The 21,276-nt window shown below is 41.9% G+C and overlaps 1 protein-coding gene across 6 annotated transcripts in view; it reads left to right on the plus strand.

Moving 5' to 3' along the window:
• Nucleotides 1-677: 677 nt before the first annotated feature.
• Nucleotides 678-21,276, plus strand: part of MKRN2 (makorin ring finger protein 2) — a 31,494-nt gene continuing 10,895 nt past the window's right edge. The window contains exon 1 of one of the 6 annotated variants that reach the window (XM_020981089.2): nt 678-804. Coding sequence is in view for 3 of the 6 variants with exons in the window: in XM_020981085.2 (XP_020836744.1) it covers nt 2,206-2,312 (107 nt within the window). In the remaining 3 variants the exon portion in view is untranslated. The other 5 variants (XM_020981090.2, XM_020981087.2, XM_020981088.2 and 2 more) reach the window with 5 other exon arrangements.

Consider the following 21,276-nt stretch of genomic DNA (forward strand, 5'->3'; position numbering starts at 1 on the left):
GGGGGCAGCTGGATCTGTGACTTGAGCCAGAGTACCCAATCCTGGAAGCCCTGCAAGAGTTATCTGGACAGACAGTACGGGGAAAGAGACAACTGGGAAAGAATGAGGAGGATGCCAAATGACGTTTGGGACGAGGATGAATGGCTGGAGAGGGACCCGGGGCTAAGAAGAGGCAATTATGTCCCGGTCGCAGACAGGGAAGGTTGGAAGATGCTGAAGATGAGGCATCAGGTTAGGGCGAGGAAGCTGAAGGAGGACAGTCGGGACAGGGACTCTGGGAGGAACACCGAGGACAAGGGGTCAGACGTGACGAAACCATCTCCCCATGGGGGCCTTTCCAGTGGGGCAAACAGGGTGGTGGAGAGGCCTTCGTCTGGGGAGAGCCACAGGGATCAGGGGGAGCTGTCTGAGCGCAGCCAGGTGGCAACAGAGGAATGAGGGTGCCGGGGCAGAGCTGCAAATGGGGGGCCAAGCAGACGCCCCAGGGGATCGTGGAGCCGGAGAAAGAGGCGGTGTGGCAGGAGCTCAAGAGGGCTGAGGAAAGTAAGATGGGACAGCAGAAGTAGAGCAGGGTCTGGACGGATGGCCGGGGCAGGGCTGGGGACAGCTGGGGCCGAGGGGCAGGGACCGCGACGTCCAGAGCAAGGTCGAAGCTGCAGCAGGGCACCAGGAGGCGGGACCAGGCGAGCCTGGGCGAACGTGGAGGAGCCAAGCTGTGCGCAGGCGCGGCATCCGGGGACGGGCTCTGCCCAGGAGGCGGAACCAATTGTGACGGCGCCGGAGTTTCCGGCCGGCACTACAAAGGTGAGGCCCAGGAGGGCGGGGCGGAACGGAGTGGAGGGCCCGGTGACGTAGCGGCTCCGCGGGGCGGGGCGCAGAAACCGGGCAGAGCAGCGGCGCCCCGGGCGGAAGAAGCCAAACGCTCGGGAGCGGAGGCGGCGGCGGCGGCAGCGGCAGCGTGGGTACGCCAGCGGCTGCCTCTCTATCCAGCCGTCTGTCCTTCAGTCACTCACTCGCCCTCCATCATGAGCACCAAGCAGGTCACGTGCCGGTCAGTGCTGGGGGAGGGGATGTCTGGGGCCCGGGACCTGTGAGAAAGGGGGAGGGGACCCGCCTCCTGTCCGCCCGCAACGGATCCCCAAGTGCTTCCGGCCCCTCGGGGGGCCGCCGCTTCTGCGTCTTCTTCTCTCCGAGGGGACGGGCGCTTCCCGAGTGCTGGTGGAGTAGCTGAAGCCCGTGCTCTGTGTCGGGGGTAGGCGAGGCGAGCGCTGCTTTCCCCATTTCGCTGGGCAAGGGGCCGCTGAGGTCACACTGACCTGGGGAGCCACCCTTGAAGCGATCCCTCCTTCTGGTTCCCGAAATTACCGAGTCCCAAAGTTTGCAGCTGCCCTCCCCCTTTAGAGGTCCCGTTGAGGGACCACGTGAGAGAACACCTGACAAGCCCTTCAAAGTGCTATTTCAAAGTTGGAGGCCCCCCTCCCCTGTTCGAGATTCTGCTTTGGGATCATGTGAAGTAAACATCTGGCAAGTGCTTTCCAGCGCTATTTAAGGGCTAGTATCGCGATTAGAACATTAGATCTTCCAGGGGCGGTTATTTTTCTAGTCCAACCGACTCCTTTAAACTACATATGTTATCTCATTGGATCCTCCTCATAACTTTGTGAGGTAGTTGGCATTATTATCCCCAACTTTGTGAAGTGCGTTTTATTATTATCCCCTTTTACAGTTGAGGAAACTGAGACCCGAACAGGGAAAGTAACTTACTTGTCCAAGGTTATACAGCAACTAGTAAGTAGCAGAAGAAGGATTTGAGGCCACCCAAATCCAGCCTCCTTTCCATGCACCAAGCTGCTTCTTCCCACGTAGGTAGGTCTACTAGTCCACCCTAGGACCTGAACTGGAGCCCACACTGCAGTGCCCTACCAAGTGGTCATCCAGCCTGGAAGACCCCCAGCAATGGTGAATCCTAGTACCTACCCATCAAGCACATTTGTTCAACTTTTTAAACAAGTCCTGTAGGAAGATTTTCCTGATGTCAGGCCAACACCTTGCCTCTTGCATTTTTAATTTCTACCGGCTGAGGCTTCAGCAAAACAAGACTCACAATCCCTAGTTCACCTGACAGTCCTTCATATGTTTGTTGGATAGCTTTTCCTTTGCTCCCTATGCCTTCCAAGCTCAGAGGTCCCTGTCGCCTCCTATGGCATGATTTCCACTTTGACCTGGGTTTCTTCTGTAGTTCTGTGCTCTTCCAGTATTATGCCAGCCAACACAATGGATTCACATCTCGTTCAGAAAATCAGTTCTAATAGGTAATGTTGTTAACCTGAATAATCCTCTAGAAATAAGAAGTTCACTTCCTTTCAAAAACCACAAGTAAAATCTCGAACTCTAGGAAGCTTTCTTCTTTTTTTTCTTTTAGGTGAATTGTCGTTTTTATTATATTGGCTCATCCTACCCATGTGCAACTGATATTTTTCCAGTTATTTAGATCTGACTTTATTTGTGTGAAAAGTGTTTTCTAATTGTGTTCATATAGTTCCTGGGTTTGTTTTGGTAGGTAGACTCCCAAATATTTTATAATGTCTAGTATAACTTTAAATGGAATTTCTCTTTCTATCTCTTGCTGTTGGGCTTTGTTAGTAATATATAGAAATGCCGATGACTTATGTGGGTTTATTTTATATCCTGCAACTTTGGTGAATTTGTTTATTATTTCAAGTAATTTTTTTCTTGATTCTCTAGGATTCTCTAAGTGTATCATCATATCATCTGCAAAGAGTGGTAGCTTTGTTTCTTCTTTGCCTATTCTAATGCCTTCAATGTCTTTTTCTTCTCTTCTTGCTAAAGCTAACATTTCTGTACAATACTGAATAACATTTGGTGATAATGGACATCCTTGTTTCACCCCCCATCTTACTGGAAATGCTTCTAGCTTATCCCTGTTACATATAATGTTTGCTGATGGTTTTAGATAGATACTACCTATCGTTTTAAGGAAGACTCCATTTATTCCTATGCTCTCTAGTGTTCTTAACAGGAATAGATGTTGTATTTTGTCAAAAGCTTTTTCTGCATCTGTTGAGATGATCATATGATTTCTGTTAGTATTGTTGTGATATGGTCGATAATGCTGATAGTTTTCCTGATATTGAACCAGCCCTGCATTCCTGGTATAAATCCTTCCTGGGGATAGTGTATTATCTTCCTGATAAGTTGCTGTAATCTCTTTGCTAATATTTTATTTAGAATTTTCCCCTCTATATTCATTAGGGAAATTGGTCTATGGTTTTCTTTCTCTGTTTTGGCTCTTCCCGGTTTAGGTATCAGAAACCATATTTGTATCATAAAAAGAATTTGGTAGGAGTCTTTCTTCACTTATTTTCCCAAATAGTTTATATAGTATTGGAATTACTTGTTCTTTAAATGTTTGATAGAATTCACTCATAAATCCATCTGGTCCTGGAAATTTTTTCTTAGAGAGTACATTTGGTGGCTTGTTCAATTTCTTTTTCTGATATGGGGTTATTTACGTATTTTATTTCCTCTTCTGTTAATCTGGGCAATTTATATTTTTGTAAATATTCATTCATTTCACTAAGATTGTCAAATTTATTGGCATACAGTTGGGCAAAATAGCTCCTAATTATTGTTTTGATTTCCTCTTCATTGGTGGTGAATTCACCCTTTTCATTTTTGATGCCGGTAATTTGGTTTTCTTCTTTATTTTTTTAAATCAAATTAACAAAAAGTTTATCTATTTTATTGTGGTTTTTTTCCCCATAAAACCAGCTCTTGGTTTTATGTATGAGTTCAATAGTTTTCTTGATTTCCATTTTATTAATCTCTCCTTTGGTTTGCAGAATTTCTAATTTTGATATTTTAATTGGGGATTTTCAATTTGTTCTTTTTCTAGCTTTTTTAGTTGCATGCCCAATTCTTAATCTCTTCTTTCTCTATTTTATTCATGTAAGCATTTAGAGATACCTATTTTTTTGCTGCATCCCATAAGTTTTGGTATGTTGTCTCATTTTTGTCATTCTCTTGGATGAAGTTATTGTTTCTGTGATTTGTTGTTTGACCCACTCATTTTTTAGGATTAAGTTATTTAGTTTCCAATTAATTTTTAGTCTGTCTTTCCATGGCCCTTTATTACATGTAATTTTTATTGCATCATGATCTAAAAAGGATGTATTTAATATTTCTGCCTTTCTGCATTGGATTGTGAGGTTTTTATGCCCTAGTACATGGTCATTTTTTGTGTAGGTGCCATGTAGCACCAAGAAAAAGGTATTCCTTTTTCTCCCCATTCAGTTTTCTCCAGAGGTCAACCATATCTAACTCTTCTAAAATTCTATTCATTTCCTTAACTTCTTTCTTATTTATTTTGTGGTTAGATTTATCTAGTTCTGAGAGGGGGAGGTTGAGGTCCCCCACTAGTATAGTTTTGTTATCTGTTTCTTCCCATAAGTTCTTTAACTTCTCCTCTAGAAATTTTGGATGCTGTACCACTTGGTGCATATAGGTTTAGTAATGATATTACTTCATTGTCCATGGTACCGTTAGTAGGATGTAGTTTCCTTCCTTATCTCTTTTAATTAGATTTATTTTTTGCTTTTGGTTTGTCTGAGATCAGGATTGCTACCCCTGCTTTTTTTAACTTTAGCTGAAGCATAATATATTCTGCTCTGGCCTTTTGCCTTTACTCTGTGTGTATCCCTCTGCTTCAGATGTGTTTCTTGTAAACAGCATATGGTTTTTAATCCACTCTGCTATTGCTTCCATTTTATGGGAGAGTTCATCCCATTCACATTCACAGTTATGATTACTATCTGTGTCTTTCTCTCCATCCTGTTCCCCCCTCCTCCCCTTTATGCTTTTCTCTCTCCTTTCTCCATTTCCCTCCTCACTAGTGTTTTGCTTTTGACCACTGCCTCCCTCATTCTACCCTCCCTTCTATTAGCCCCTTCCCTTTTCTTCTCCTTTATCCTTACTACTTCTTCCCTCTCTTCTGTTCACCCCCTCCCTTTTCTTTTCCTTTTCTCCCTTCCTACTTCCTATAGGGTAAGTTAGATTTCTGTACCTAGCTGATTATGTTATTCCCTCTTTGAACCAAATCTGATGAGAGTAAGGTTCAAACAATGCTCATCTCCCTCCCGTCTTTCCCTCTACTGTAATAGGTTTTTGTGCCTTTTCACGTGATGTAATTTACCCTTATCTGCCTCCTCCTTTCCTTTTTGTCCCAGTATAATTCCTTAATTAGATTCACTTAAACCACTTAATTAGATCTACTTTACCCACTTAATTAGATTTTTTTTATCTTTATATCAAAGTCACCTTATACCGAACCCCTTCTATGTATACCCCTTTTAAGTGGCATAATAACACAGTTCTCAAGAGTTACAAGTGTCATCTTCCCTTGTAGGGATGTAAACAGTTTGCCCTTATTAATAACATGTTATTGTTTTTTCTGTCCTGTTTACCTTTTTATGCCTCTTTTGAGTCTTGTATTTGAAGATCAGATTTTCTGTTGAGCTCTGGTCTTTTCATCAGGAAGGTTTGGGAGTCCCCTACTTTGAATATCCATCTCCTCCCCTGAAAGATGATGCTCAGTTTCTCTGAGTAGCTGATCCTTGGTTGTAATCCAAGCTCCTTTGCCTTAAGGAATGTTGTATTCCTCTGATCTTTTAATGTAGAAGCTGCAAGGTCGTGCATAATCCTGACTGTGGTTTCACGATATTTAAATTGTTTTCTTTCGGGCTGCTTACAGTATTTTCTCTTTGACCTGGTAATTTTGGAATTTGGCTACAATATTCCTTGGTGTTTTCAATTTGGCATCTCTTTCAGGAGACAATGGGGGTGTGTTTTTTTTTTTTTAGGCAATTGGGGTTAAGTGACTTGCCCAGGGTCACACAGCTAGTGTCAAGTGTTTGTTGTGAGGCCGGATTTGAACTCAGGTCCTCCTGACTTCAGGGACAGTGCTCTATCCACTGTGCCACCTAGCTGCCCCTCAATGACTATTTTACCCTCTGGTTCTAGGCTCTCAGGGCAGTTTTCCTTGATGATTTCCTGAAAGATGCTGTCCAGGCTCTTTTTTTTCATCATGTTTTTCAAGTAGACCAATAATTTTTAAATTGTCTCTCCTGGATCTATTTTCCAGATCAGTTTTACCAGTGAGGTAGTTTACATTTTCATGTATTTTTTCATTCTTTTGTTTCTGTTTGACTAATTCTTGCTCTGTCATAGAGTCATTAGCTTCCACTTGCCCGATTCTAAAATTTTTGGGGGGGGGGGTGAGGCAGTTGGGCTTAAGTGACTTGCCCAAGGTCACACAGCTTAAGTGTCAAGTGTCTGAGGCAGGATTTGAACTCGGGTCCTCTCGACTCCAAGGCCAAAGCTCTATCCACTGTGCCACCTAGCTGCCCCTCCAGTTCTAATTTTTAATGAATTGTTTTCTATAGATTTCGTACCTCCTTTTCTGTTTGGCCCATTTTACTTCTTAAGGAGTTCTCCTCAGTGAGTTTTTGTGCCTCCTTTTCCATTTGGCCAATTCTGCTTTTTAGGGAGTTGTTTTCTTCAGTGTACTTTTTTCCATTTGGCCAATTGTATTTTTTAAGGACTTGTTTTCTACAGTTAATTTTTGTCCTTCCTTTTCTGAGCTGTTGACTCTCTCTTGCATACCTCTCATTTCTTTTCTCAGTTTATCTTCTACCTCTCTTATTTGACTTTTAAAATCCTTCTTGAGCTCTTCCAAGAAGGCTTTTTGGGCTTGAGACCAATTCATATTCCCTTTTGAGGTTTCAAATGTGGGTATGTTGACAGTGTTGTCCCCTTCTAAATTTCTGCCTTGATCCTCCCTGTCCTCATAATAAGAATCTATGGTCATTGTCTGTTTCTTTTTACTCATGGTGTTTCTTTATTCCCTGGCCTTTAAAGAGATTGAGCTCTCCTGCTGGTGAGCAGAGGGCACCGACCCAAGCTTCTTGTGCTGGGAGCCTAGGTCTTAGTCACTGGCTTTGTGTGCTGGGGCCTCTGATGTTGGCAGTTGGAGGCTGTAGGGTTCTGGCAGCTTACCTGGTGTTGGGCTGGAATCAGCAACACTGGAGTTCTAGGGGTAAAAGTGGGGAGTCTGGCCCCTGGGGGACACCTGTCCACCTGGACCTTGTGCTCCTTTCTTTGACTCCTGATCACTCAAGCCTTGCCCAGGGATGTTTCACTGGCAGATGTCTTTCAGCCTGGAGCTTTACCTCTTGGTAAAGCTCCCAGAGTTTTGCTGAGGCACCGGGAGACTTGGCTGCTGGAGAACACCATTGAGTGTTGTGGTTTCCGGAGCTGGTGTCTACAGGTTCCCCTGCCTGTACTGAGGCACTCAGGGGTCCTGGTGTGGGTGCTTGCCTGCTCCAAATCCCTGGGGTTCAGGATCTCCCCCTAGTATGCTGAAGGTGGGGATTTCTGCTGGCTTGCTGAGAGGCTCCTTCTGGCCACCTTCCGCTTCCCCTCCCCCAGAACAAGAGGGGCCTTTCCTGTTAATCCCCCAAGCTTCCTGAGCTACAAGACTGTTGCACCCTGTTTTTCTGCTGGTTCAGCTGTTCCAGGGTTTTTCCTGGGGTGATATTTTCTGGGCTTTCAGAGGTCAATAAATCAAAGCTTTCTTTTTCTTTTTTTTTTTTAAATTTTATTAATTTGTTTTGATTTATCAACAATCACTTCCATATGCTTTTGAGTTGAAAATTTTTCTCCTCCTTCCTCCCCCCCACCCTCCCCAAGACGGCGCACAATCTGACATAGGCTTTACATTTACATTCCTATTAAACATATTTTCACATTAGTGAAGTTGTAAGTAAAAATTAAAACCAATAGGAGGAACCATCAGAAAGATGAAACAAAACTCAACAGAAGGTAAAAATAGGTGATAGCGATTCGACTTCCATAGTTCTTTCTTTGGATGTGGACAGCATTTTCCATCCTGAGGCCTCTGGAGATGTCTTAGATCCTTGTAATGCTGAGAAGGGCTCAGTTTAACCTTCTTAGTCATTGCATAACGCGGCTGTTATTGTGTACAAAGTCCTCTTGGTTCTGCTCACTTCACTCAGCATCAGAACATATAAATCTTTCCAGGTTTTTCTGAAGTCCACCTGCTCATCATGTCTTATAGCACAATAGTGTTCCATTACATTCATATACCACAACTTGCTCAGCCATTCCCCAATTGATGGGCATCCTCTCAATTTCCAATTCTTTGCCACCACAAAAAGAGCTGCTATGAATATTTTTGTACATGTGGTCCTTTTCCCATTTGTTTGATCTCTTTGGGATATAGCCCTAGAAGTGCTATTGCTGGATCAAAGGGTATGCACATTTTTATAGCCCTTTGGGCATAGTTCGAAAGTGTTCTCCAAAATGGTTGGATCATTTCACAACTCCATTAACAATGTATTAGTGTTCCAGTTTTCCCACATCTTCTTCAACATTTATCATTTTCCTGTTTTGTCATGTTGGCCAATCTGATAGGTGTGATGTGGTACCTCAGAGTTGTTTTGATTTGCATTTCTCTAATCAATAATGATTTAGAGCATTTTTTCATATGACTATAGATGGCTTTAATTTCTTCATCTGAGAACTGCCTGTTCATATCCTTTGACCATTTATCAGTTGGGGAATGGCTTGTGTTCTTATAAATTTGTCTCAATTCTCTATACATTTTAGAAATGAGGCCTTTATCAGAGAGACTGGTTGTAAAAATTCTTTCCCAGTTTTGTACCTTCCTTCTAATCTTAGTTGCATTGGCTTTGTTTGTGCAAAAACTTTTCAGTTTGATGTAATCAAAATTATCCATTTTGCTTTTCATAATGTTTTCTTTATCTCCTGTTTGGTCAGGAATTCTTCTGTTCTCCATAGATCTGATAGGTAAACTATTCCTTGTTCTCCCAGTTTACTCATGGCATCAGCCTTTGTATCTAAGTCATGAACCCATTTTGACTTTATTTTGGTATATGGTATGAGATTTAGGTCTATGCCTAGTTTCTGCCACACTCTTTTCCAGTTTTCCCAGCAGTTTTTTTCAGAGTGGGTTCTTATCCCAGAAGCTGGGGTCTTTGGGTTTATCAAATAATAGATTACTATAGTCATTGACTACTGTGTCTTGCATTTTTAACCTATTCCACTGATCCACCTCCCTATTTCTTAGCCAGTACCAAGCAGTTTTGATGATTGCTGTTTTGTAATACAATTTAAGATCTGGAATTGCTAGACCATCTTCCTCTGCATTTCTTTTCATTAGTTCCTTTGACATTCTGGACCTTTTGTTTTTCCAAATGAATCTTGTTATTATTTTTTCTAACTCTGTAAAATAATTTTTTGGTAGTTTGATTGGTATGGCACTGAATAAGTAAATTAGCTTAGGTAGGATTGTCATTTTTATTACATTAGCTTGGCCTACCCATGAGCAACTGATGTTTTTCCAATTATTTAGATCTGATTTTATTTGTGTGAAAAGTGTTTTGTAATTGTGTTCATAGAGTTGCTGGGTTTGTTTTGGGAGGTAGACTCCTAAATATTTTATAATGTCTACAGTAAGTTTAAATGGGATTTCTCTTTCTATCTCTTGCTGTTGGGCTTTGTTGGTAATATATAGAAATGCTGATGATTTATGTAGGTTTATTTTATAGCCTGCAACTTTGCTAAAGTTGTTTATTATTTCAAGTAGTTTTTTACTTGATTCTCTAGGATTCTCTTAAGTATATCATCATGTCATCTGCAAAGAGTGATAGCTTGGTTTCTTCTTTGCCTATTCTAATGCCTTCAACTTCTTTTTCTTTTATTGCTAAAGCTAACGTTTCCAGTACATAATATTGAATAACAGTGGTGATAATGGACATCCTTGTTTCACCCCCGATCTTATTGGAAATAAAGCTTTCTTTTTCTTTCCAGGGAGTAGGGATTCCTTTGCAATAAGCCCTTTTGCTAGAAATGGCATTATTTTGATTCAACAAGTGGGCCAGTTGTAACTCTTGTTAGACATTTTCCCCAGGTGAGAAGTTTGGCTTGCCCCTGTTTTCACAAAACACATCTTCCTTGGGGTCTGCCCAGCTTGCCTTGAAGGTTTTTTTCTATCTCAAGTTGACAGGGAGACTTTTGGAGCATGTTGGCTGCCCCCCTCAGTGGTCATCCTTTGTTCTTCCTCAACTGAGATAACATTTGTAAAAAGCACTTAGCATAGTGCCTGGTACTTCTTTCCCCTTCTCTCTCTGACTGGCCCACTGTTATTTCTAGTCCAAACATCTTTCTTTTCATTCTTTTGTGCTTCAGTGTTTTCCTGTTCACCTTCTCATCTGTAAAGATGTCCATGCTGACTCACACTGACTGTTTGCTTCCCTCCCGGTTGACCTTTGGGTGACCTACAACTTGAATCCTCCCTTTCCCTTCCCTCCAGTTTGGTTAGTCCTTCAGGGTTCAGCTGGAATACCTCATCCATGAAGGACTGTTGGGAAGGTTATAAAGGTTGATTAGCGAGGGTAGAATAAGAAGCAAAGGAGTTGTTGCAAAGAAGTCATTTTAGGCTTCATGTAATAACAAATTAATAAAAGCTAAACCAAAGGGTAGTGAGGCTGACCTTGTGTCCAGAGCTCCCCTGCAAATGGAGATCTTTGAGCAGATACTGGATCACTCCTTGTCAGATATGTCTTAAAAGTAATCTTGTTCAAGTATGCATTGGACTAAATGGTTCCTGGAGTTTCTTTAAACTTTGAAATTCTGTTATTCTATAAAAGTCCTAATTCCCAAGTGAGAAATAACCTTTCCTATTATGGACCGTAAGTAATTTTTATTGTTGAGTTGTTTTAAGTGATTTTTATTGTTCAATTGTTTTTCAGTTGTCTTTGTGACCCCATTTGGGATTTTCTTGGCAAAGATCCTGAAGTGATTTGCCATTTCCTTCTCTAGCTCCTTTTACAGTAGAGGAAACTGAGGCAGAGTGGGTGATGTGACTTACCCAAGGTCACAACAGCTAGTAAATGTCTCAGGCCAGATCTGAACTTAGCTCTTCCTGACTCCAGGCCCGGAGCTCTATCCACTCACTGTGCCACTTAGCTAACCCTGCTCAAGTAGTAGTAGTAATAGTAATTGTAGTAGTGGTAGTGGTGGTGGTAGTGTAGTAGTAGTAGAGCAGCAGTGGTAGTGGTGATAGTGGTAGTAGTAGTAGTAGTAATTATGCAATCTAAGGATTGCCAAGCACCTTACAGCATTCTTTTATATGAGCCTCACAACACCCCTCCATTTTACAGATGATGTCACTGAGTCAGACAGAGATGAAGGGACTTGTGCCCAGGTTCACACAGGCAGAAAGTGTCTGAAGCTGCATTCAGCTCAGCTCTTCCTGACTCCAGGCTCTGCGCTCTCTCCTCTTTGTTCCCTAGAGTGCTCCCATGTACCTTCTGTGTTTTGTTGTATTATTGTTGTGTGTGTGTGTGTGTGTGTGTGTGTGTGGTATCACTACACTGGATCTGAAACTCCACACGCAGAACAAGGACCTGGTCTATACTTTCTGCTCTTATGTGTGGAAGGCCAGACTGCAGCTAAGTCTTCTGGACTCCAGGGCTGGTGATTAAACCACACTTTCTGCCTACTTAAGTAGGCACTTAATAAATGTCTATTGAATTGAAAGAGAATGAGAATTAGGGATAAAAATTGCTCGTATTTGTGTAGATAATTGTAATTAGTGTTCTCCATATTTTACAAATGTGGAAACTAAAGACTGAAGTGATAAAGTGACTTGACTTTGGGTTACATACACCAGCGTTCTGGGACAAACACTTTGGTCTATTTTCAGTGCAACAAACATTTGTTAAACAACAGGCCCTGGGGATAAAAAGAAGAAAAACACATTTCTGTCCCCAAGGAGCTGGCTGTCTGCTGGAGGGAAAAACCATAAACCACAGATAAGTAAAGGCAAAATATGAAGTCGTTTCTGGGTTAAGGCACTAGCCTCTGAGAAGATGAGACTAGGCCTCTTGTAGGAGGTGACCCCTGAACTGAGCCTTGAGGACAGTAGGAATTCCACAAGTTAGGGGGGGAGTGAGCAGGGTAGTTCATTTTTCGGGCAAGGAGTATAGCTAGTATAAAGGCGTGGAGAAGGAGAATGTCGTATTGTCTGTAGGAATCAGCAAATAAGCCAGTCTGACTGAAGCATCAGGTAAGTGAAGGGGAGAGTAATATTTATTAAGTCTGCAAAAGCAGGCTGGAGACAGAACTAATAAGAAAAACCTGTGTTTTAGAAATACCAGTGACCCTTTGATCTAGCAGTACCACTTCTAGGTCTGTATCCCAAAAAGATCATACAAATGGGAAAAGGACCCACATGTACAAAAATATTTATAGCAGCTCTTTTTGTGGTGGCCAGGAATTGGAAACTGAGAGGATGCCCATCAGCTGGGGAATGGCTGAACAAGTTGTGGTATATGAGTGTAATGGAATACTATCATTGTTCCATAAGAAATGATGAGCAGGCGGACTTCAGAAAAATCTGGAAAGACTTGTATGAATTGGTGCTGAGTGAAGGAAGCAGAACCAGGAAAAACATTGTACATAGTAACAGAGCCACATTGATAGAATAGCTCTTCTCAGCAGTGCAAGGACAATTCCAGAAGACTCGTGATGGAAAATGCTATCCACACCCAGAGAAAGAACTATGGAGTCTGAAAGCAGATGGAAGCAGACTATTTGCTCTCTCTTTTTTTTTCTTTGTTTTTTTTCTTTCTCATGGTTTTCCCCTTTGGTTCTGATTTTTCTTTACAACATGACTAATGTGGAAATATGTTTAATGTGATTGTACATGTATGGCCTATATCAGATTGTACGTGGTCTTGGGGAAGGGGAGAAAATTTAAAACTCAGTGTTATAAAAGTGAATGTAGAAAACTAAAACTAAATAAATATTTAAACAAACAAAAAAATAAATACTCTGTGGTAGCTGTGTGGAGAGGAGAGAATGGAGTTAGGGAGACCAGTTAGGAGGCTGTTGGAATAGTCCTGGTGAGGCAGTATTTGTAGTAGAGGTACATCAGGGTAAGGAGCCAGGAGTGCAGCTAGAGACTGAGGGACCATGGGCCAGGTGCAGGAAATGGTGTTGAGGGAGAATTGACAGGTCAGGGGAGGAAGAGGCAAGGATGTGAACCAGGGTGACTGTAGAAGGGTGGTGAGATCATGAATAGATGTAGGGAAATTAACAGTGAGAGGCAGTTTTGGGTGGGGGCAGTCTAGAGTATACATGAAAGTTTTTTGAAAGTGTCGAGTCTAGAATATCTCTGGGCAATTTATGATATGATGTTGGAGCCAACAAGACAGTGATGATCTGTGAATCATCTGCACAAAGATAATAGTTGAACCAAGGGGACTGATGAGATCACCCAGAGTAGAGAGAGAGAAGAAATGGAGAAGATGGCCCACGAACCAACACGCCATACACCATTGCTTGATAGTAGGTTCATAGATTTAGAGAAATAGAAGCTATCCCAGAAACTCAACTGAATGTTACAAACTGTCTAGAGAAGGTTTTTGTTGTATTGGTGACTAGGTGTAAGGGAATTAATGAGGGTTCAAAGATTAATCCAGGCACTGGGAGGACTTCAGAAAGCCAGAATAGATTTGTTTTATAGAACTCCTCATTGTATTGAGTTAAAACATCCGTCATAAGGGTCTGTTCATTCTAAGTGTAGACTTTGGGGGCTTGAACTGGAACTTTCGGCTTGGAGCAAGAAATAAAATTAATTTCATTTCATCATCAGCATTGTTAGCTTGCTTGTGGAGCTAGAGTCTAGAGCTGCTCTCCACTCCCCATTCCCAGGCCAGGAGCCCAATAGTCAGTCCTCCAGGGAGGCCGAGAAGGCGAGCCCCCAGCCCAGCACTTTCCCAGCCACCTGTTGTATGATAGTGTAGGTCTCTGGCTTGTGTTCAGGAAAAAAAAAAACCAGCAAAGTTCTTTCTTACCAGCTTCCTGTTTATCCCGGGTATCAATTAGCTACTTGTCGGGAGTCCTAAAATTTTGTTTTCATTTTAACCTAAGGAAAACAATTTTTATTTAGAGTCAGGTGGTGGGGAAGAGGATAGAGAATGGGCCTGCAGGGTTAGTCACACCAGGGGGTTCTTTCAAGTGTGACCTCCAGTACATTGGTTATTTGACCTTAGGCAAGTCCAGACAGCTTAATCTTTCAGTGCCAGAAGCAACTGCTAAACTGGAGAACAGTTAATAGTCAGGGAGAGAGTTTTTGGAGCTTCTTAAATGGTATCAGAAATGGCACTAATGTGCTAGAAAATATTTATTATTTTAAATAGCAATTTCTTAATGCTTTACACAGTACTAACAGTCATAATAAGAGCACCAAAGTGGCTTAGTGGCTAGAGCACTGGGCCTGAATTCAGGAAGATCAGACACTAGAGTGTGACCCTGGGCAGATTACTAGTCTTAATCTCTGTGTGCCTTAATCCACTGGAGAAGGAAATGACAAACCACTCCAGGATGTTTGCCAAGAAAACCCCATGGACAGTATTGGTGGATGATGGTCCACAGGGTCACGAAGAGTTGGACGGGACTGCTGCTTTACTGCCTCTGACCTGGGCCTCAGTTTCCTTATCTGTAAAATGAGTTGGAGGAGATGGTCTCTGAGACACCTTCCATCTTTACATCTGTCCTGTGATCTCAGCTGATCTTCCGGCAGCCATGGTAAAGGAGACCAGAATTATCCAAATTTTACAGGTGAAGTGAGTAACTGAGAATGAGAGATGAAGTGATATGACCAAGCTAGTAAATGGTGAGGCTGAGCTCAACCCAGGTCTTTCTGACATTCAGTCCTAGTCTTCCTCTCAGCACTGTGCTGAACTTCTGTGATGGATTGGTGATCTTACTGGGCTGCCTCTGGCCATTCACAGGGCTGTCCTTGTACTGAAAATTGTTGAGCTATTTACCTATGTGTAGTAGACTCTCCTTTTGTCGGTAGGCTTGCTTTGGTCTGTTTTGCAGAATTCAGTTTTTTGTCTTTCATAGACAGTTTTCTCCGGGCTTACTCAGTGGTAACTTTAACAAACATTAAGAGAAAAAGAGACTAGATAATATTCGGCCTGTTTTAATGCACAACAAACAAGGTAAAGAGAGCCTAATGCAAAGAAACAAATTTGATTTCATAGGTATCAGGAAGACTTAGGTAGGAAGAAACCCACATGACTGAAATACAGCTCTGAAATGACTTAACTTATTTAAAAGGATCAGAATATAATGTGGGAGTGGAAAGAGGGAGCATGGTAAGGTATATTTGTGAGGAAATGCAGGAATTAAGAGTGAGGAAGCATGGCAGAAATGAGCACTTGGATTAAGATAAATAATTTTGTCATCAGGGACTTAATAATATTAGAAATAATATTATCAAGAGTCCTGGACATAAAAAGGACACAGATGAGAGAAGTTCAGGAAACAGATCCTGAGCCTAGCATAGAGGTGTACTACAGTAGTAGTTGTGGGCAACTTTAATTATCAGACACCTGCAGGACTGAAAACTGCAGAGGTAGATGGGGAGGGAGTCTCTAGAGGTCCCTCAGCAGCAGCAGCAGCAGCAGCAGTAGCATTTGTGCCACATGGCTCCCTTGGCCATGGAAATGCCTAGACCTTAGGGAGGCAATGGCCAGGACTTACTGTTGCAACTGAAAGGAGCCTGTCATGGGGAGGTGGGGGTGAAAGAAGTGGGGCATGTGACTAAAGAAGAACTTCAGATCAAGGATCCCATGGGAATGGGAATGGATTCAAACTCACCCTGGTCCAACAGATGTGTTACCCTGCAGAGTATTTTTTCTACCATGAAAAGAACTGTGCTGGCTTAGATGATCTGTATGGGCCTGGAGAAGTGGTGAGGGCTTCTGTTCTATACACTCTTCTACTGCTATCACTCCATCTTAGGATTTGAGATAATAGAAAAGAAAAGTTATGCATAGTGTGACATGGGGACCCTGGGTCTTGGAAGAGCATCTTTCAAAGGATAGGTTGGATCCTGTGAACAAAAATTATATAGCCAAAGTCTGCCCAATAGGGATGGGAAGAATGACATTCTGAAGACACAGAAAGACGCAGAAAGAAACAGATCAATTGAAGAGGAAGGGGAGACTTACCTAAGAGACCAGTATGGATGCAGTATAAACACAGAAGATGGTCGACTGGGCAAGTGAGAGAAGATGATGACTGAAAGCACAGTATGTTGCTCTAAGAAAATGGTCAGGAATAAGGCTCAGAATGAGCGAGGAAAGCCAAGAGCAGAAGGGCTGGGTGGGGAGAAACACTGCATCTGTTGAAGTGATTACTGGGGAAAAGAAGAGGATCCAAAGACAGAACCACTGCCTGGGGCTTATGGGGTGATAGTGTCTGAGAGACCAGGAAGCTGTGCAGCTCAGGCTCGGCTTCTGCTTTCTCTGCCAAGGAGAATCATCTTTGGGCTAAAAAGGATTTAGCAAAAATGTCGAGAAAGGCAGTCGATAGCCAAGATAAACAAGGATAGAGTAAGAGCGCTAGCTGCTTTTGATGAGTTCCATTCTCCAGGCATCGACATATTACATGCCTTGGGTGCTGAAAAAAACCTTAGCAGATGTGATTACTGAGACATTGTCAGCCATCTAGTGGAGAGCAAGAGGAGGGCACTCCAGGGCTGGGCTGAGGTCCTGATTTTTTAAAAAGGGAGGCGAGTAGAGCCTAAAAACTCTAGGCTAGTGAGCGTGACTTTGATTCATAGCAAAATTCGGACATTTATGTAGTAAGGTTTACAAAACACTTGTTATATGCTATGTCATCTGACCCCAGGGACCTTTAAGGTAGGTACTGTTATCCCCATTTTACAGATGAGGAAACTGAGGCTAAGAAGTTAAGCAACTTGCCAAGAGTTGCACAGCTAGTATGGGTATGAGACAGGATTGTACCCAGGTCTTCCTGATTCCAAGCCAGTACTTTCTCCTACTACAGAATTGGTAGGTGAATATCTAGACAAGGAAGGCGATGATCCCAAAGAGCCAGCGTACCTTCGTCAACAGTAGGTCGTGCCAAGCTAACCTCGTTTCCTTTTTTGACCATTGGTATATCGTTCATGGTCATGCTGAAGATGGTGTTTACCTTGATTTTTACCAAATCGTTTGACAGAGCCTCCCAGTTTATTCTTGTGGACAAGATGGAAGGCTGTGGGCTAGATCTTAATAGTCCGGGGAAAAGTGTTAAATAACAGATTGCTCACGTTTCTGTGTCATTTTTACATGATACTATGTGAAGTAAAGGGAAAACAAAGGAAGGGCTATGTGAAGTCTTAGAGATTTGGTTCTTAAGATTTGGTACTTGGGCATTTTAAGTTGTCTCATTAAGATGTGGGAATTCCCTGTTGTCTTACTTTTCTGTTATCTTTCTTTGTATGTTTTTCTTGAAAACTGAAGGGAGAAGGATGGTCTTCAGAGAAAAATGCATTGTTGATTTCTGGGGAGTAGAAGAGAATCCAGTGTAAATTAGATACTTTGCCTAGCTCTCACAGGCCTAATCTTGGTGGTGAGCTAATAAGGTGCAGAGGAATGACCACTGGGCCTAGGAATCCTCAGGATCCCTTCCAATTTTCTGGTCTTCAGTTTCCTTGTCTGTAAAGTGAAGAGGGGAAACTAAATCTTTCAGCTCTACAGGGCTATGAAATTTGATAATAACCTTCTTAGAGCAACATTTCCCAATCTGAACTATCCTGTGGACTGAAAAGTGCAGCAAATTCTCTGTCCAGGACCCTGTGACCCTCTATATTTTGAGCTGTGTCTCCAGCCTTCATTCATCCATTAGGTCTCAGGGCTAAGGAAGAATGAGAGAGACTGATGCTTGGGTACTTATGCTAGGGATGATGGGTCTAGGAATCAAATCAGTACATATTCATCAGGCCCTAGGATGCAGTGCATTACACAGGACAATAGGGAGAGGTCATCAGTCTTTTAAATTTCCAAGTTTTAAGAAGTAAGCCTTTTTTGGGGGGTACTGGCAGGTAAATTTTAGGGGTGGGACCTTGGGGAAGGTTTGTGAAATACACCACTGATGCCAGAGGAAGCCACTAAGTGAATGTGCTTGTAAAGGTTCCTATCAAGCCTTTTGCCATTGGGCAATTTAAAGCATGGATGAAAGACCTTTTGGGGGGACAGAACTCTTTGAGGCTCAGAAGGCACTTGGAAGGTCAGCTTGGGACCAGGGTGTAGTGTTAAGATTTCCTTCCCTTACTTCATTCTGAGAAGTCTGATACAGTGACATTAGCTAATGAAACATCTCTGGCTGCAGCAAGGAGCATCTGCATTGCTCCTTTCCGACTCAGGGTAACCCTAACCATTGCATTTCCCTGACTAGGTCAGTGACAGATGTATGCTTTCCACAGTAACCCTTCTAGTCATCACCTATTTATTTCCTCTCCCATTCTCCACAGACCCTTCACCACCCCCTTCTCATGACCTTGACTCTGATTTTCTTGAAAAGACATAGGTCAGCCTACTCAGCTCTCACTCCCACAACTCATCTTCTATATGCAAAATCTCTGCACTTTTGTTCTGTCTGCTTTGCCATTGTTTGACTTTAGGTTCTCTTGCCCCCCTTAACTCCTCCTCCCTTTTCTATAGATGCTCTCACTTTTGGCAACCTTGGCCATGCCATTTCTGGAATGAATTCTCTCTACCCAGTGATTTCCTAATTGGCACCTCCAGTCCTACTTTGTCCTCTGAGTCACAGGCCCTCCTCTTATAAGATCACAGATCGTTCTTGCTGGGATGTAAAGAATTCTGAAAGAAATCTGCATTCCCAAAAGACAACTGTGTTAGCTTTATTGTACAGTACCGCACACTGTGTATATCTGTTTTTGCGCCACAGTCACAGAGTTGAATAATTGTATCAGAGACAGTGAGTGACACTCTCATTACCCCACTGCTGTTGCTTAGCCACCACAAATTGTAGTAGTGAGCATTTTATCTTTTGTTGTTAGTGCATGCCCATTGTTTTCTTTGTTTTGTTTTGGTGAGACAGTCAGGGTTAAGTGACTTGCCCAGGGTCACACATCTAGTAAGTTTCAAGTGTTTGAGGCCAGATTTGAACTCAGGTCTTCCTAGGCCAGAGTTCTATCTACTGTGCCACCTAGCTGCCCCGTGCCCATTGTATCAAAATAAGAGAAGAGAAAAATGGATTAAATATTATGTTTTTAAGACACAATGGAGTGTGGGTTATTTTGTTATTGAATTCTGTGGCTAAGCATTGTGTTTCCTCTGCATTGCCACTGTATCTGTGCTAAGGAAATACAAACATACAGTAACATTAGCAGACTCAGTAAGCATTTGTTACCTTATTCCCAACTCACAGGAAACCAACAATAGAAAAATTCCAAAATTAAAACAATATCATAGTTGAATTTCTTGACAAAAAATTTTTTAAAAGGAGTAAGGTTGCAACTAAAGCAATTGTCCAAGTGGCTCATTACTAAGCCAAGTAAAGAAAGCTGATGTTGAGTTAATTTAATCATATTTAATTGTAACAGGTGAGGAAATATGTCTTGTTTGAGACTTGTTAGCCTTTTCACTCGTATTTGATAGAATCTGTTTACATGAAAAGACATTTTCAAAGATGAAATACATAAAATCTCTTTACAGATCAGTGTTAATAGATGAACATTTGCAATTGATTTTTGATGGTAGGAAACAAAACTTTGAACGCCAGTTAAGTGATATCTTATTGCCCTCAAAAGAATTCATTTGTTCTCATTAGTAGACTTGTGTTACAACAAAATGTTGCTCAGCTAACATTATTGTATTCTGAATTTCACCAGTTAAAAAAATTTGGGGAATCTGTTCTCTCTTGTTATATAAGTACCTGTATAATATCCTCAGTTTTGCTTCTTGGCCTGAAAAGTCTAAAATATTAACTATCTGATCCCTTATAGAAAGTTGCTGACCCTTGCTCTAGACCAGTGGTTTCCAGCCTGTGTCATTTGCAAGTGGTCTGTGAATTTATAAATAAGCAAATCTGCCCACTGAAGACCGTCTCCCACATGTGAGAATCTGCAGCATCTTTTGATGTTAAAAAGGGGTGGTCATACCCAAAGATTGGGAAGCACGGTCTCTGCCAAACTAGAACCTTCCTTGTAGTGGTTACGTTCAAGACTTTTGTGCCCTGAGTTTACCACAGATTGTACTTGGCATTTGTTGGAAATTTTCTTCAGAGTCACTTTTAGTACCAAGTATAATACAGTATTATTATTTTTTTTAATTTTATATATATATACACACACACACACACAAATTTATATATGTACCTATACATCTGTGTGTATGCCATGTTATGTGTGTGTATATCATAAGGGGTGGTACATCCTAGGGTGATATTGAGTTCTCCCTCACCCAGACTCCTTCAGCAACTCTAGGATAAAACAGAGAAGGTGTTTGGCAGTTAGAGCTGTCCATAATCTGCCTCCCTTACTTTCCTTATTTCACACTATTGCCTTTTATACATCATACAGGTTTCTTGGAACTCCAGCTATTCTGCTCCTTTCTAAACTGAGCATTCTGTCTCTGGCCTTCGTGCATCTGGGGAAGCACTCCTCAGTCTCTCTTAGAATCCTTAGGTTCCTTCAAGGCCTAGTTCAACTGTCATCTCCTTGATTTCCTTCCTTCCCCTGAGTTATTGGTGCATTCTCTCTCCTTGTTTTGTCTTACACCATACTTCTTTATGTGCCTCCCAAATCCCAAATAGAATGTAAGGTGCTTGAGAAGACTGTTTTCATATACCTGCATTCAGTAGGTAATTAATAAGTGTTTGTTTTGATTGAATTATTAAAGTTGTAAAGCTGATATCAGAATTTAGACCTTAGTGTCGTCCCCTTCAAAGAAGTTACCGTGAGAGACTACCCACTTATTCTAGTATTTATCTGGTGCTAAAATGTCTTTTATAGAATGAAGGGATCATGCTTGTCCTTTCTTGACTTTCATATTCTCAAAGGTTAGAGCTATACCCCATTCCTTGTGTAATCCTTGCTTCCCTTAATAAACAATAAACAATGGGTGAAAGGTCCTTAAAGTCTTTTTTGATTTCTTCCTATTCTCAACCAGTATTTCCTCTTGACACAGGGCATGTAGTCAAGTCTCACTCTCTTTCCTTTTGTGTAAAAAAGTTCTTTGTCTCAAGGCTTCTAAGATTTTTCAGTTTCCAAAGGGGGTGGCCTTTTATTTTGGTAGATTGGGATTTGGTAAACGTTTGTATTAACCT

Source organism: Phascolarctos cinereus, unplaced genomic scaffold (genome assembly GCF_003287225.1).
Source record: "Phascolarctos cinereus isolate Bilbo 61053 unplaced genomic scaffold, phaCin_HiC Scaffold_4;HRSCAF=312, whole genome shotgun sequence".
Taxonomy (NCBI): domain Eukaryota; kingdom Metazoa; phylum Chordata; class Mammalia; order Diprotodontia; family Phascolarctidae; genus Phascolarctos; species Phascolarctos cinereus.